General features: G+C 39.9%; 1 protein-coding gene across 1 annotated transcript in view; it reads left to right on the plus strand.

Annotated features, from left to right (window-relative positions):
* Positions 1-13,119, plus strand: part of Smad4 (SMAD family member 4) — a 51,283-nt gene that overhangs the window by 21,481 nt on the left and 16,683 nt on the right. Inside the window, exon 5 of the mRNA XM_052201448.1 lies at positions 9,170-9,382. Coding sequence (XP_052057408.1) covers positions 9,170-9,382 — 213 coding nt within the window. The remainder of the gene's footprint in view (positions 1-9,169; positions 9,383-13,119) is intronic.

A 13,119-nucleotide genomic window follows, 5' to 3' on the forward strand; every position in this document is an offset into this window, starting at 1 on the left:
CTTATGCAGAAGACAGATCCTAAATCATGGTGAATGACAGTTGACTGTTGAAAACTTAAATCAAGTAGTGACTCTGATTGCAGCTGCTGTACCAAATGTGGTGTCCTTACTTAAAGAGATTACAACATCTCCTGGCACATGGTTTTCAGTGGTTGACCTGGCAAATACCCCTTTCCAGGTACCTATCTGTAAGAACTATCAGAAGCAGTTTGCTTTTAGTTGGCAAGGCCAGCAGTATACGTTGACAGTTTTATCTCAAGAATATATTAACTCTCCAGACCTGTATTGTGATTTAGTTAGAAGGGATCATGTTCATCTGTCTCCTCCACAAATATCATGCTGGTCATTTATATTGATGACATTATGGTGATTGGACCAAGTGAGCAGGAGGTAGCCACCACTTTGGACTCATATGCACATTGGTAACATTCAAAGGATAGGAAATAAGTACAACCGTAATTTAAGGGCTTAAGGGCTTCTACCTCCGTGAAATTTTTAGCTCAGTAGTGTGGGTCATGCAGAGATATTCTTCTAAGATAAAGGATAATTATTGTACCTAGCTCCTTCTATCACAAAGAAGGAAGCACAATGTTTAGTAGAGCTATTTGGATTCTGAAGATAGCACATTCCTCCCTTGGGTGTGTTACTGTGGCTAATATAGCAAGTGATTTGGAACTCTACTATCTTAGAATAAGGCCTGGAATAGGAGAAGTTCTTCAGCAGGTCCAAGCATAGACTCGTAGACTTATAGACTCTTCTTATAGACTTATGGGATGTCCCTTATGAGTAGTTGACTGAGAAAGAGATGACTAGAGCCTACTTGGTTCTGTATGTTAAGCAGGCACCGCCTAGGGTAACTCCACCAGGCACCAGTGAAAGACAATCCTCTCTGTGAGTAGAACTTGAGATAATAGTACACTTGGTTATGGTTTTGCTTTGAAGGAGAAATGGTCAGATATAAGATTGTTGAATGATTCGTTGGTTGTAGCCAGTAGTTTGATGGGATAGTCAAGGAGTTGGAAAGAACTTAATTAGAAAATTGGAGAGACATTTGGGGAGGAAGTATGTGAATTGATCTCTTTGAATGACTAAGGATGTGAAGATGCTTGTGTCCCATGAGCATGCACATCAAAAGGTGACCGACCAGCAGAGGTGTTCCGTAATGAAGAAGATAGGATGAACTGTTCTGTTCTGTGGACAGCCTTTGTCCAGCTGTCCCTGTCATTGCCCAGTGGGCCCATGAACAGCGTGCCATAGTGGCACAGATGGAGGTTATGTATGGGTGAGACCACATGGACTTCACTCACCAAGGCTGGCCTGGCTACAGCTGCTGCTGAGTGCTTAGTGCTGATCTGCTAACGACAGAGACTATCACTGATCCTCAGATATGGCACCTTTCCCTGGGGTGACCAGGCAGCAAATCTGGTGGCAGGTTGAGAACATTGGACCATTTCCTTCACAGAGAGGAAAACCCTTTGTCCTTCTAGAATGGATACTTAGTCTGGTTATGGATTTCTGTTTCCAGCATATAATAATACTTCTGCCAACAATGCCATCCATGGACTTACAGAATACCTTATCCACCACTACGGTATTCCATAGAACATTGCTTCTGACCAAGGAACTCACTTCATAGCTAGAGAAGAGTGACAGGGTACCCTTGGAATTCATTGCAGCTGTCTTTTGCTATTTTGTGGGTTCTTCTTTCTTCTACCCTTCTTTTCTTCTTCCCTTTCAACCCCTAACACTAGATAAGAGATTAAAAAGGATAGAGAGGAAAGGAAAGAGATCCCTAAATAAAGTCAGGGATCCAAAAAAGGGAGACCTTATCATGAGACTACTTCCTGCTCATTAGGGGCATAGAGTTCCTTGAGGCAAGTTTGGTCTTTGCCATTAGGATATCTAATTTCTTCTAACTATTGTTTCTTCTTTGCACTTAACTGCTTAACAAACTGCAACCAACAATAACTGACAACTCACCCACCTCTTGGGGCCCTAGCATTCATATACCCCCTGAAAAGTTCTCAGAATTCCAAATGTCACAGAATTGCAGAAACTATCTGCACCTGGCAAAGTCAAGATCCCCTTTTCCCCACCGGTGAACGAGGCAGCTCATAGCTTCTGTGGGCAATCTGAAGTAGCCCCATATCCCACACCTGGAATTAAAACAAACACATATAATATTTCTGTGTTTGTTTGTTTAATGTACGTGAGTACACTGTTGTCATTTTCAGACACATCAGAAGAAGGCATCTGATCCCATTACAGATGGTTGTGAGCCACCATGTGGTTGCTGGAAATTTAACTCAGAACCTCTGGAAGGGCAGTCAGTGCTCTTAACCGCTGAGCCATCTCTCCAGCTCTATTTCTGTGTTTTTAAAGAAACTAAAATTCCAGAATCCTCACTACAGATCAGCCTTTAGAAGACACAGCTACAGCACCAATTAGCACCAGCCTGGAGGGTGGGGGCAGGGTTCTCTAGAAGGCAGCATATGCTTGGAATATGGTTTCTCCCATAGTCAGGATTGATGGCCTAAGGACTTAAGGGGTGGAAAAGGGACTAATTCCACTCCCTATCACCCCAAGTGATCCACTTGGGGTAGATCACTTTGCTTTCTGTCATGGAATCTTAAGTTCTGCTGGCTTAGAAATTTTGGTTGGAGAGCAAGAGTACTTCTGCAAGAAGATACAGGAAACATTCCACTTTTTCCTAACCACTTTGGGGTTCTGATGCCCTAAACCTATAGTCTAAGAAAATAGTAACAGTGTTAGGAAGGGTGATTGATCCAGATTACCAAAAGGTAATTGCATTGGTTCTCTACAATGGAAGTAAGCAAGATTGGTCTGAAGTATAGGGTATCTCTTGGTGCTACCATGTTATGGGATTAAAGTCAATGGGAAAGTACAAAAGCCTAATCCAGGAAGGATGATAAAGGACACAGACTCTTTAGGAATGAAAGTGTGGCTCACTTCCCCCAGAAAAAGAATAAGGACCTGCTGAGATGCTTGCTGAGGATGGAGGAAATATAGAATGAATAGTAGAGGAAGATAGTTATATTATGACTAGTTGCAGAAATGATGTTTATAATTGACATAAATGTTTCTTTCATATTTTGTTATGTGTTTTTTTAGATATTTGTGGGTTTTTTCCCTGTTATTTTTTATCCTGATGTGTAGCATCAGTTGAGATAATACCAGTGTGTAATTGTATCAGAGATACTAAAAGAGTGTCCAAGAAACAGTGTCGCTTTTTTAAATTTTTTTTTTTTTTTGGTTCTTTGGAGACAGGGTTTCTCTATAGTTGTCCTGGAACTCACTCTGTAGACCAGGAATCTGCCTGCCTCTGCCTCCCAGAGTGCTGAGATTACAGGTGTGCGCCACCACTGGTGTCACCTTTCTAAAGTACCTAATGTGCTTCTGGTTGTATGTGGGAGACTATATCGTGTTAGGTGTAATTTTGACCTGATTATTGGTTTCATTTGGAAATTAAGCATGAAATAAGATGTGATTGTGTCAGGTTGACAAGGAGTAGAAGACTTGTGTAGCTAGTGTTGATTGTCAGTTGAGTATGTTATATTAAAAACCCAAGCCTAGACTAGGCATACCAGTGAGGGATTTCTACTTAATTGGACTATTTGAGGCAGGAAGACCTATTTTAAATTCAGATTGCTTGAAGTTGGAAGACCCATCTTAAATCCGGCTGTACCTCATGGCAGCCTATATAAAGGCACAGAAGAAAGAAATGTCTGCTTTCTCCTTGCTTGCACTTTCACTGGCAAGTTCATCGATCTTGCTGCTGAGGCGTTCCTTCACTGCTGTCAGCCTCCTCCTCCAGGATTGCCATATATACTGAAGACTGGCTGAGACATGGAGTCTCGTGGACTGAACTGGATTCCTGGACTTTCCTTCAGGAGACAGCCATTGTTGGACTAGCTTGACCACATCCTGTAAGCCACTCTAGTAAATCCTTTTTATCAGTTCTGTTCCTCTAGAGAACCATATCTTTTTTCATGGACTTAAAAAGTATAGACTGTGTTTTTTAAATTAGTTTTTTGAATAAGCAGTATAATTGGTCCATAAATGAAACAGTCTAGAAAGGTAACAAGTGAAGGTAACAAGTGAAAGTGTGCCCCTTCCCTGCTTGTGTAGTCATGTGGGTTAGGTCCCAGTATTTGCGTTCAGGGCTTTATTCTGCATGCATTACTCTCCTTTATTTATAAAAATCTTCTGGGCCTTGGTGGGTTGTTTTTTTTTTTTTTTTTTTTTTTTTTTTTAAGAAAAGTGTGTGTGTGTGTGTTTACTTGGCATCATTTCTCTTATGAGTTTTTGAATAATACTCAGGTTTCTAGCCTTGGTGGTAAACCATCTCCTAAGCCCCTAAATCATGTATGTCACCATAGTATTTTGTTTTTTGTGACTTGCTTTTTTTTTCTCTTGTCAAAAACTTTGTTCTAGACTTTTATCCTAATTGGTATCTTAAGTTTTTACCAAGAAATAGACATTTTAAGTTAAATTGAAAAAAAAAAAATTCCTAGGCTGGCAGCACTTCCAATCTTTCCCTCCCTCTCTTGAAATTGTTGGCAATTTTATTTCTGTACATAAAGGTTGATGGAAAACCATTACTAATTATATTAAAATAAACTGAGCATTTTAATTGAAAAGCATAGTAAATAAAATTAGTAAACCACATTCTAAACTACAGCTTGAACACATATAGCATGCTGTTTAATTTTGGTACAGTGGATTTGAGATCAAGTATATATTGTTACATGCATCATGAGTGGATAGCACTTTATCAGAGCCATCATTTCTTTGATTGCAAAATCTAAATACGTCTTTTAGGAGAAGGCAAAGACTGGTCTGCACAACACTGTATTGCCAGTTGCACATCTGCATCAACAGTAGATTCTTGGCATGGCTTGAATACATTTTAGCATCATCTAGAACTGTGGTTACATATTGGAAGGCACACTTCAACATCCGTTCATAACTCTGGGCTCATTCTGTAAGTTCCATATCCTTCACGACTTGTGCATTTTGAGTAGCCATGGAATCTTGTCAGACTCCATGATAGAAGATGATCAGGCTTCTCAAACTAAATCATCCATATTAATGTACTTCAGTTCTGGTCTTGATATAAGTTCTCTGCCTAGTATGTTTCTTCCAACCCATGGTGTTCCAGTGAGCAGTCTTCTCTCATGTGCCTAAATATTTTTTTTAATGTTTGTCAAAAAATTAAAGGATAAGATGATGACTTTATTTAATAACGTTGCTGACAACCTAACACAGCTGAGAAAAGATCCAGAGCTTATTGAACTTTCTCCTAGATTTTTAACCTAATCAGACTCTGCAGTTCCTAGATAAGACCTACCATTTCCCTAATGTTGGGTCACCCATGGCTATAGCCCTCAGACTTACATGACAGATTTCGGGTATTTCTCCCTTGAATGTAATATCCTTGACTGAAGCAGGACTGTATAGAAATGATCAGTTCTTCTGATGTGGACGGGATGGAGGCCTATGCTGAGGACCCTTTACCAGCCATTGATTGGGTCATCTGGTGCCTCTTGAAGGTTGCTGGAACTCCTGTTCTCTGTAATGGCACTCGCAGAAAGCTTTGTGATTCCCAGCCAAGTGGCTTGTATAAAGTTACTGAAAGAGCCGGGGAGTAGGATCATATTGGGGAAAATGGTCTCCTGTCACCTGATGGGCTTCCTCTGCATAGCCTGGAATAGAATAAACAGGAGTATGATAGTCCATAGCTCCATGTTGCTCCAGTGTGGGTATTGCTGGGGCTCTGATGACCTTTCTGTGCTTATACTGGACGAACAGTTGGGCAACATCAGAGACATGTTGATTAATCTTTTCTGTCATAGTTTTGATATTTTGGACATGGAGCCCGTTGTCTGGAAGTTGGCTCTTAAGTTCAGCTAACTCAATGGTCAACATACTCAGTCTTTCTGCTGGCTGATTGATATCTTTCCACATGTATTGTACCATTGCTTCAAGTGAGTCAGGCCTGTGCGGTACTGAGGAGAGTCATCAGCTGACCACATCAGACTGGGTGCTTGAGTGTGTCCTTGTAAACTGACTCAGTAACTTTTTACATTGGTGTTCCTGAGAGACTCCTGAGGTGTGCGATTTTAGGTGCTTTTTCTCAGGTTTGACAACAGCATTGTCTTCAGTGGCTTGAGGATGAGGTTAACATGGGAACTCAAGTTTACCTATATAGATGTCCTCAGTGATGTCTACCCAGCCACTTTGGTTCCCAGGGAGGCAGGTGAAGAGATAAAAGCATCCTGTGTCTGGTGGAGGGATTATTGACCTCAGCAGTAGGAACTTTGCCTTAATGCTCTTCCTTCATGAGTTGATCTTTCAGAAGGATTCCCACGATGAGGTCTCAAAGGGTCTTGATAAGGTTCTTTTTCTCTGCCAGTTAAAGAATTAAAAGGCAGGAAAAATATGAAGTATAACAGGTGGCACTGGAGAAATCTCTGAACACTGCAAACACCAGCGGAAAGAATCAGCAGATTCTGACCTAGGAAAGAGTTTATTGGGACGAGGAAACACATATAGCAGACAAATAGCGAAAACGACCTGTTGGGAAGCAGGGCAGGAGTTGGGAAGCCAAGAAGTCCTAGTTCCAGACTTGTATTTGGCAGAAGAGGCTTAGCTGTTTATTAAAAGGAGACAGCAGCAGGTTCTTCTGGATGACAGTTGCCCGGGTACTCTTCTCAGAGCAGTTCCTTCAAATTCCTTTCAAATTCAAAACTGCTGTTTCCTTTTGTATTAGCATTGCCAGTAGGTTAAAAAAAAAATCCTCAGTCACTTCAACAAAACCCTAAATGTCTAGGAATTAAATAGAGATGCCAAGATCTTTCTGAAGAAAAATCCAGAATTTTGCTAAAAGAGCATAATTAGAAAAGCTTAACCATACCCAGCTAATTCCCTAAACAGGAATTTGTTTATTATTATAATTTGTTCAACATTAGTATTTGGGGCCAACTTTTTAATTTAAAATTCTTTGTACATAGAGTATATTTTGTTAATATTCCTTCTTTCTTAACTCCTCCCACATCCTACCCACCTTCCTATTGCATACCTGTATATGCCCCACCCCAATCACTCAACACCATTAAACAAAAACAGAGATCCAAATAACCATCAAGGCAAAAAATACCAAAACAGAAAATACAGAATTGCTTTTGTGTTGGCCAAATACTTGGGCCATGGGACCTGCCCTGGAATGTGCTTGATATACCCAGTGGTACTCCATTGAATAATTTTGTGTCTGTTTCACCATCTCAGTGCTGAGATTTTTTGTTTGTTTTGAACTTGCACGGGTCTTGTCTGTATTGCCAGTCTCTTGAGTTCACACTTATATCAGTCCTGTTGTGTCTTGAAGACATGTTTCCTTGGAGTCATCCACCATTTCTGGCTCTTACAATCTTTCAGTCTCTTCTTCAGGGCCTTGAGGGGGGAGGGGTTTGATGACTCATTGGGTGTTGTAGAGTCTTCTGCTCTCTGCAGTGTCTAGTTGTGAGTCTCTGTTAATTTGCACTTACAGCAAGAGAATCTTGTCTGATAAGGGATGAATGATACACTGATCTATGAGTATAGCAGTGCACCCTTAGAAGGAAGGCATGTTGTTGCTTTGTTCCTTTAGCAGAATAATAGTAGTAAATTTTCCTCTAGGGCCTATGAGCTATCTAGTCTCAGATTTGTGACACCTTGACAGTGTCAGGTATGGGTTCCCTCTTAGGAAATGGGCCTTAAATCCAATGACAAAGAGTGATTGGTTACTCCTAAAACATCTGTACTACTATTATAATAGTAAATCTTGTAAGCAGGTTGCTCTTGTAGGTTGGACTTTTTTACTGATACATGATAATGTGTGAAGTATCCATGGAAGTTTCTTTAAGATGTATTTTTATTGTGTGTGTATTTTTGTGTTTTTGAGTTTGTGCATATATGTACTCTTGAGGCTAGAGGTGCATCAGGAACTGGAGTGATAAGTTATGAGCTATGTGACTGGGGTGCTGGAAACCAAATAGGGATAAGCAAGCAGCTCGCTTTAACTCCTAAGCCATCTCTCCAGTCCCTACTGAAACACCAACATTTTCATGTTTCAAAGGTCAAAAAAGAGTTGGTGTGCAGAAACTTGAACAGATTTGGAACATTTCTACTGTTAGAAGTCTCAGTTCAGTAGATGAACAGGATAAGGAAAATAATACACTAGTTTTTCAGTTGAAGAGAATGTCTTTGTGGCCTTTCCTTAACAGCTCTAAGAAGATATGTAATACTAGAATTCAACTGATTGTAAACTTTACAGTAGTTATCTACAAGTATTAGTTCAAAAGCCTAAAGGCTGGTTTTACTGGATAGACAGCAAAGTCCAAAGCAGTGTGCCAAGACCACATGAGAAGGCTCTAAACAGAACTGATAGGAATACGGTTCAGTTTCACTTAAAAAATATAGCAATGCAAATCAATCCCTAGTTGATTAAAGATAAACTTTAATCTTCGTGACTTAGACACTAGATTGCTCATTAAACTGTGAAAACTTTTAATTGTTGAGTGTTCTCATAATTTTTATGTAGATTTTGAAAAAAAATTCCAGCTTGATGATTTGTGATCTCCTTAGCCTGCCTTCTGAACACCACATTACAGGCATACACCCTACATTTGGCTTCAGGTTGACTTTTAAAGGGACTTTCAGTATAGAGCAACTCCAAATGATATGTTAATTGTAATCCTTGGTCCTGGTTTGAATACCTTTCAAATCCCACTTTATCATATTGTGAAGTTCAGAAAGATGGAACTAAATATTTGTTTGCAGTTTGCCTTGAGTATGTGGCCTTCACAGCTGAGTAAACGTGTTGCTGGGCATTTGTTCTTTACTTATTTAGATGATTATGTACTTCTGAGTTTGTTAGAATACTGAAGAATATGTCTTCAAAGTTCAGTGAGTCAAATTGATAAAATTTCTAAAGTAGCTATAGCTAGTAAAATGCTTCTCTGTAATATGGAAAAAAATCTGATTTTGAATTATTTACTATGGCCAAGTTTTAGATACTGTCATATTACTTATAGCTTTTCTTGTGGAAATGGAAGGATATGAAAATATAAATGTGTGACTTTTTTGTTTGTGTTTGTGTTTCTATGTACAGCTCCACCAAGTATGTTAGTGAAAGATGAGTACGTTCATGACTTTGAAGGACAGCCGTCCTTACCCACTGAAGGACACTCTATCCAAACCATCCAACACCCACCAAGTAATCGGGCCTCAACGGAGACATACAGCGCCCCAGCTCTGTTAGCCCCAGCAGAGTCTAATGCCACCAGTACCACCAACTTCCCCAACATTCCTGTGGCTTCCACAAGTGAGTGTTGCAGTCAGATATAGTCGTAAGTTTTCCTCACCATTGACTATTTATGTGTAGTCACTTGGAGCTGTTGTGATCTTTCTGGTGCTGGGTGTGGTGTGGAGCCTGATACATGCCTCAGGTGAATGAATGCTCACCTCTGAGCCTACCACTCATTCAGCCTGGAAGGAGACCTGTTAAAGTGGTATTTGCAATGTATTTAACGTTTCAAATACTGAGACGCAGTCAAGTTAATGATCTTGATTGTAATCTTAAATTGAAATCTTACATGTGTTGTTAACTATTACATGCATAAGTATGAAGTCTCCTGTATTTTTCAGGTAGATTTTAGAGAAATATTTAAGTAGTTAACAAGTAATTTTTATTTAATTTTTTATTATTGTATGTGTTGAAATGTGTAATTGTGTGTGTGCATGTAATGTGCATGAGCACTTGTGAGTCACAGTGTGTTTGTGGGGGTCAGAGGACAACTTTGTGGAGTCAGTTTTCTCCTTCCATCGTTACATGGATCCTTTTTTTTTTTAAAGATTTATTTGTTTATGTATTTGAGTACACTATCACTCTCTTTAGACACACCAGAAGAGGGCATCGGATCCCATTACAGATGGTTGTGAGCCACCATGTGGTTGCTGGGAATTGAACTCAGGACCTCTGGAAGAGCAGTCAGTGCTCTAAACCCGCTGAGCCATCTCTCCAGCCTTTTACACGGGTCTGGGTGACTCGGGTTTACCAAGCTTGTATAGCAAGAACCTATACTTACTGAGCCATCTCACTGGACCAGCAAACAGCTTTGAACCAAGATGTTTATAAAATCTGTCTATGCAATTGAAGGTGGTTTTTTTAGTCCATTATTTTATCGGAGAGGGTAACTTTATAATAGTCTTTTCAATTTTCTTTTGTGACTACTTGGGAAAAAGGCTCTTTAACAGACTTGCTTTTAATATTTATTTCCTGGGTAGACATCAAGTATTTTTTACCAGTTTCAGTATAAAGCTAAGATCTACATATTTGAAAAGGATCCTTGTGGTAAAAATGTTACCTTTTACACCATTTCACTGTTCTGTTCTCTTTTCTTCCTTCTTTTCCTTTCTTTGTTTCTTGATCACTTCAGTTGAAATTAAGACCTTGCCCATGCTAGGGAAATCCTTGCTCACTGAGCTATACCTCCAGCCTAGGCTAAACTTTTCTGGGAGCCTAACAAAGATGGTGTGATCTGGTTTTGTTTGTATTATTTGCTTTTACAACACCAAAGGTCCAAGGACTTCCTGCTTTATAGAATAGAGTCATTTGCTTATTTAATTTAAAATTTGTTAATTTTTTTTAATGTGTATGACACACAGGTACATGTGAACGTGTGTGCAGTGTACCCATGCAGAAGGCTGGGACAGCCTCTGTGTGTGCTGTGTACCCATGTAGAAGGCGGGGACAACTTCTGTCGTTGGCCCTTTCTTTCCATCTCGTTTGAGTCAGGGTCTCTTGTTTGAACTGCATCTGCCAGGCTAGCTGTCTGGTGAGTCAGTGATTCTTGACTTTACCTCCTAGGAGGAAATACAGACACATACTATTGTATCTAGCTTTATTTGGATTCTGGGGATTAGAATTTAGGTCCTCATGCATGGGGAGCAAGTGTTTTACACACTGAGACATCTTCTTAGCTCCTAATTATTATTTTTAAAATTAAATGGCTTATAGAACATGTGAATAGTGTTAATCACATTTGATTGCTAAGAGCATCGTTTAAAAACCTATATTGGCAAGAGATTTTGATTGATAAGGATTGATAATTTGTAACTACCTAAGAGAATGTTATTTTATCTATGTTAGACTCAACATTGAAAATTTAATCTTTGTTACAAGTAGATTTGTTTCTGAAATGTTTTTGCCCCACTCCTTTTCCTTCTTCCTAGGCTGGGGTCTAAGCTAATGTGTCACCCATAATAGGCAAGAAGTTTCCCACCTGGTATGCCCAGCCCTTGTAATAGTTTCACAGTTTCTCATTAGTCCATTTCCACCACTTAAAAGCAGTATTTTTCAGTGGTCACACTCAGCACAGATAATTTGTGTTCACATTTGACGTGTGTGTGTGTGTGTGTGTGTGTGTGTGTGTGTGTGTGTAGCCTTGGGGGAGGGGCTGAGACAAGATTTCATTCCATAGGCCAGGTTTGGACTCCTGATTTCCATGTCTCCACTGCAATGCTAGGGTTACATGTGTGGCTGCATGTCCCTACCTCACATTGCTGGCTTCCTGTCTGTATTTACTCATTTGGAGTGTGGTTGACAGAAATGGTGGAGATGGAAAATAAAGTAGGTGACATCTTCTTACATGGAGATCACTGTTGGGGCCCGGGGCTGCACTTGATTTATAGTCTCTGGAAATCAGACTGTGTTCAGGAATTTCCAAGGTGACTTCATCCTGACCTTTTGCCTCTCCCCTCCCCTCCCCTTTCCCTCCCCTCCGCTTCTCCCCTCCCCTTCTCTCCCCTCTCCTTCCTGCATGGAGAGTTGTGCTTGAAGGCCAGTAAAAGATGTGAATGAATGAAATATATCCAATTCTGCCTTAATACTTTTTAAAGTAGTTTTTTATAATTGAAATATATATGTTAGAACTTGTGGTGAGATTTTTTTTTTCTTATATATGAAAAGATATATTGATAGAGTTAAAGGAAAGACATTAGACAGACAGGGCTGGGAAGGCTTTTATATGAGCTGGGCTTACACTGTGACATCGTGTCCACGGCAGTGGCGTGCTCACTAGAGAAGAGAGCAGCGGCTTTGCAGGTCTTGGTTTTAAGAGTTATGCTGTGTAGGACACTTATGCTGTGTCCTTGTTTTTGTTTCTGTTATTTTGAGACAAGAGTCTTACCAATTATAGCTCAGCTGGCCTTGAAGTCATCTTGCTTCCCTTCCTTGGGCTGGGATTATGGCCATACTCCTGTGCCTGGCAAGCTCCTTTTTCTGATATGTTAGATTGCAGTGACTTTTAGTTTCTGATTGCACTCTATAGTGCTGGTGACAAATAATAATAAGAACCTTTCGGTGCATTCCAAATGGAGTAAACGCGATTTAATGCTTGCTTTAAGAAATACATTTTTCCCACTTACAAAATAAAACCTTACAATGCCAAATAATAAAACAATGAAACTTATTTTGAGCAAAATAGGAGCCAAATGAAACTTATTTTCTTGGTGTATTACATAGGGAGCAACTAAGTTGATATAAATATGGGTGCACAGTGACATTCTTGGCACGATTCTGTTTATGTAAAAAGAACATGAAAATGTTTAAAACTGACTGATAGGTTTTTGTTGGTTGTTTTACAAATGCTGTATTGGTTCCACGTGGACCTAGTTGTTGTTTTATTTTCTGTTACTTTTCACCCTTGCCATCCTTTTCCATCTAAAACATGTTTGTGCCTCCTGTGTTGTTGCTGTGACGTGCCATTGCCCTGCATTCCCAGCGCCAGTACCGTGGTACCTAACTTTATGTTGGTGTTGAAGATCTTAATCAGGAAAGTCCAGCGTGGTCTGGGTGAAGTGCCGGAGGGTTGAGCTGGCGTGCTTCTAAAGCTCTTACGACAGCTTAGACATGTGGCTGCTTTTCTCAGCATTGAGAGTGTCTGTGAAGAGATAGGCCACTGGTGTTAGTTAGGAAGACATGGCTTAAGAAAGGAACATTTTGAACTTCCGAAGGTTTGCCTTTATAGATATTTTTAGATTTTTACTTGATAGGCAATG

The sequence above is a fragment of the Apodemus sylvaticus genome, chromosome 13, assembly GCF_947179515.1.
Source record: "Apodemus sylvaticus chromosome 13, mApoSyl1.1, whole genome shotgun sequence".
NCBI classification, from domain to species: Eukaryota; Metazoa; Chordata; class Mammalia; order Rodentia; family Muridae; genus Apodemus; species Apodemus sylvaticus.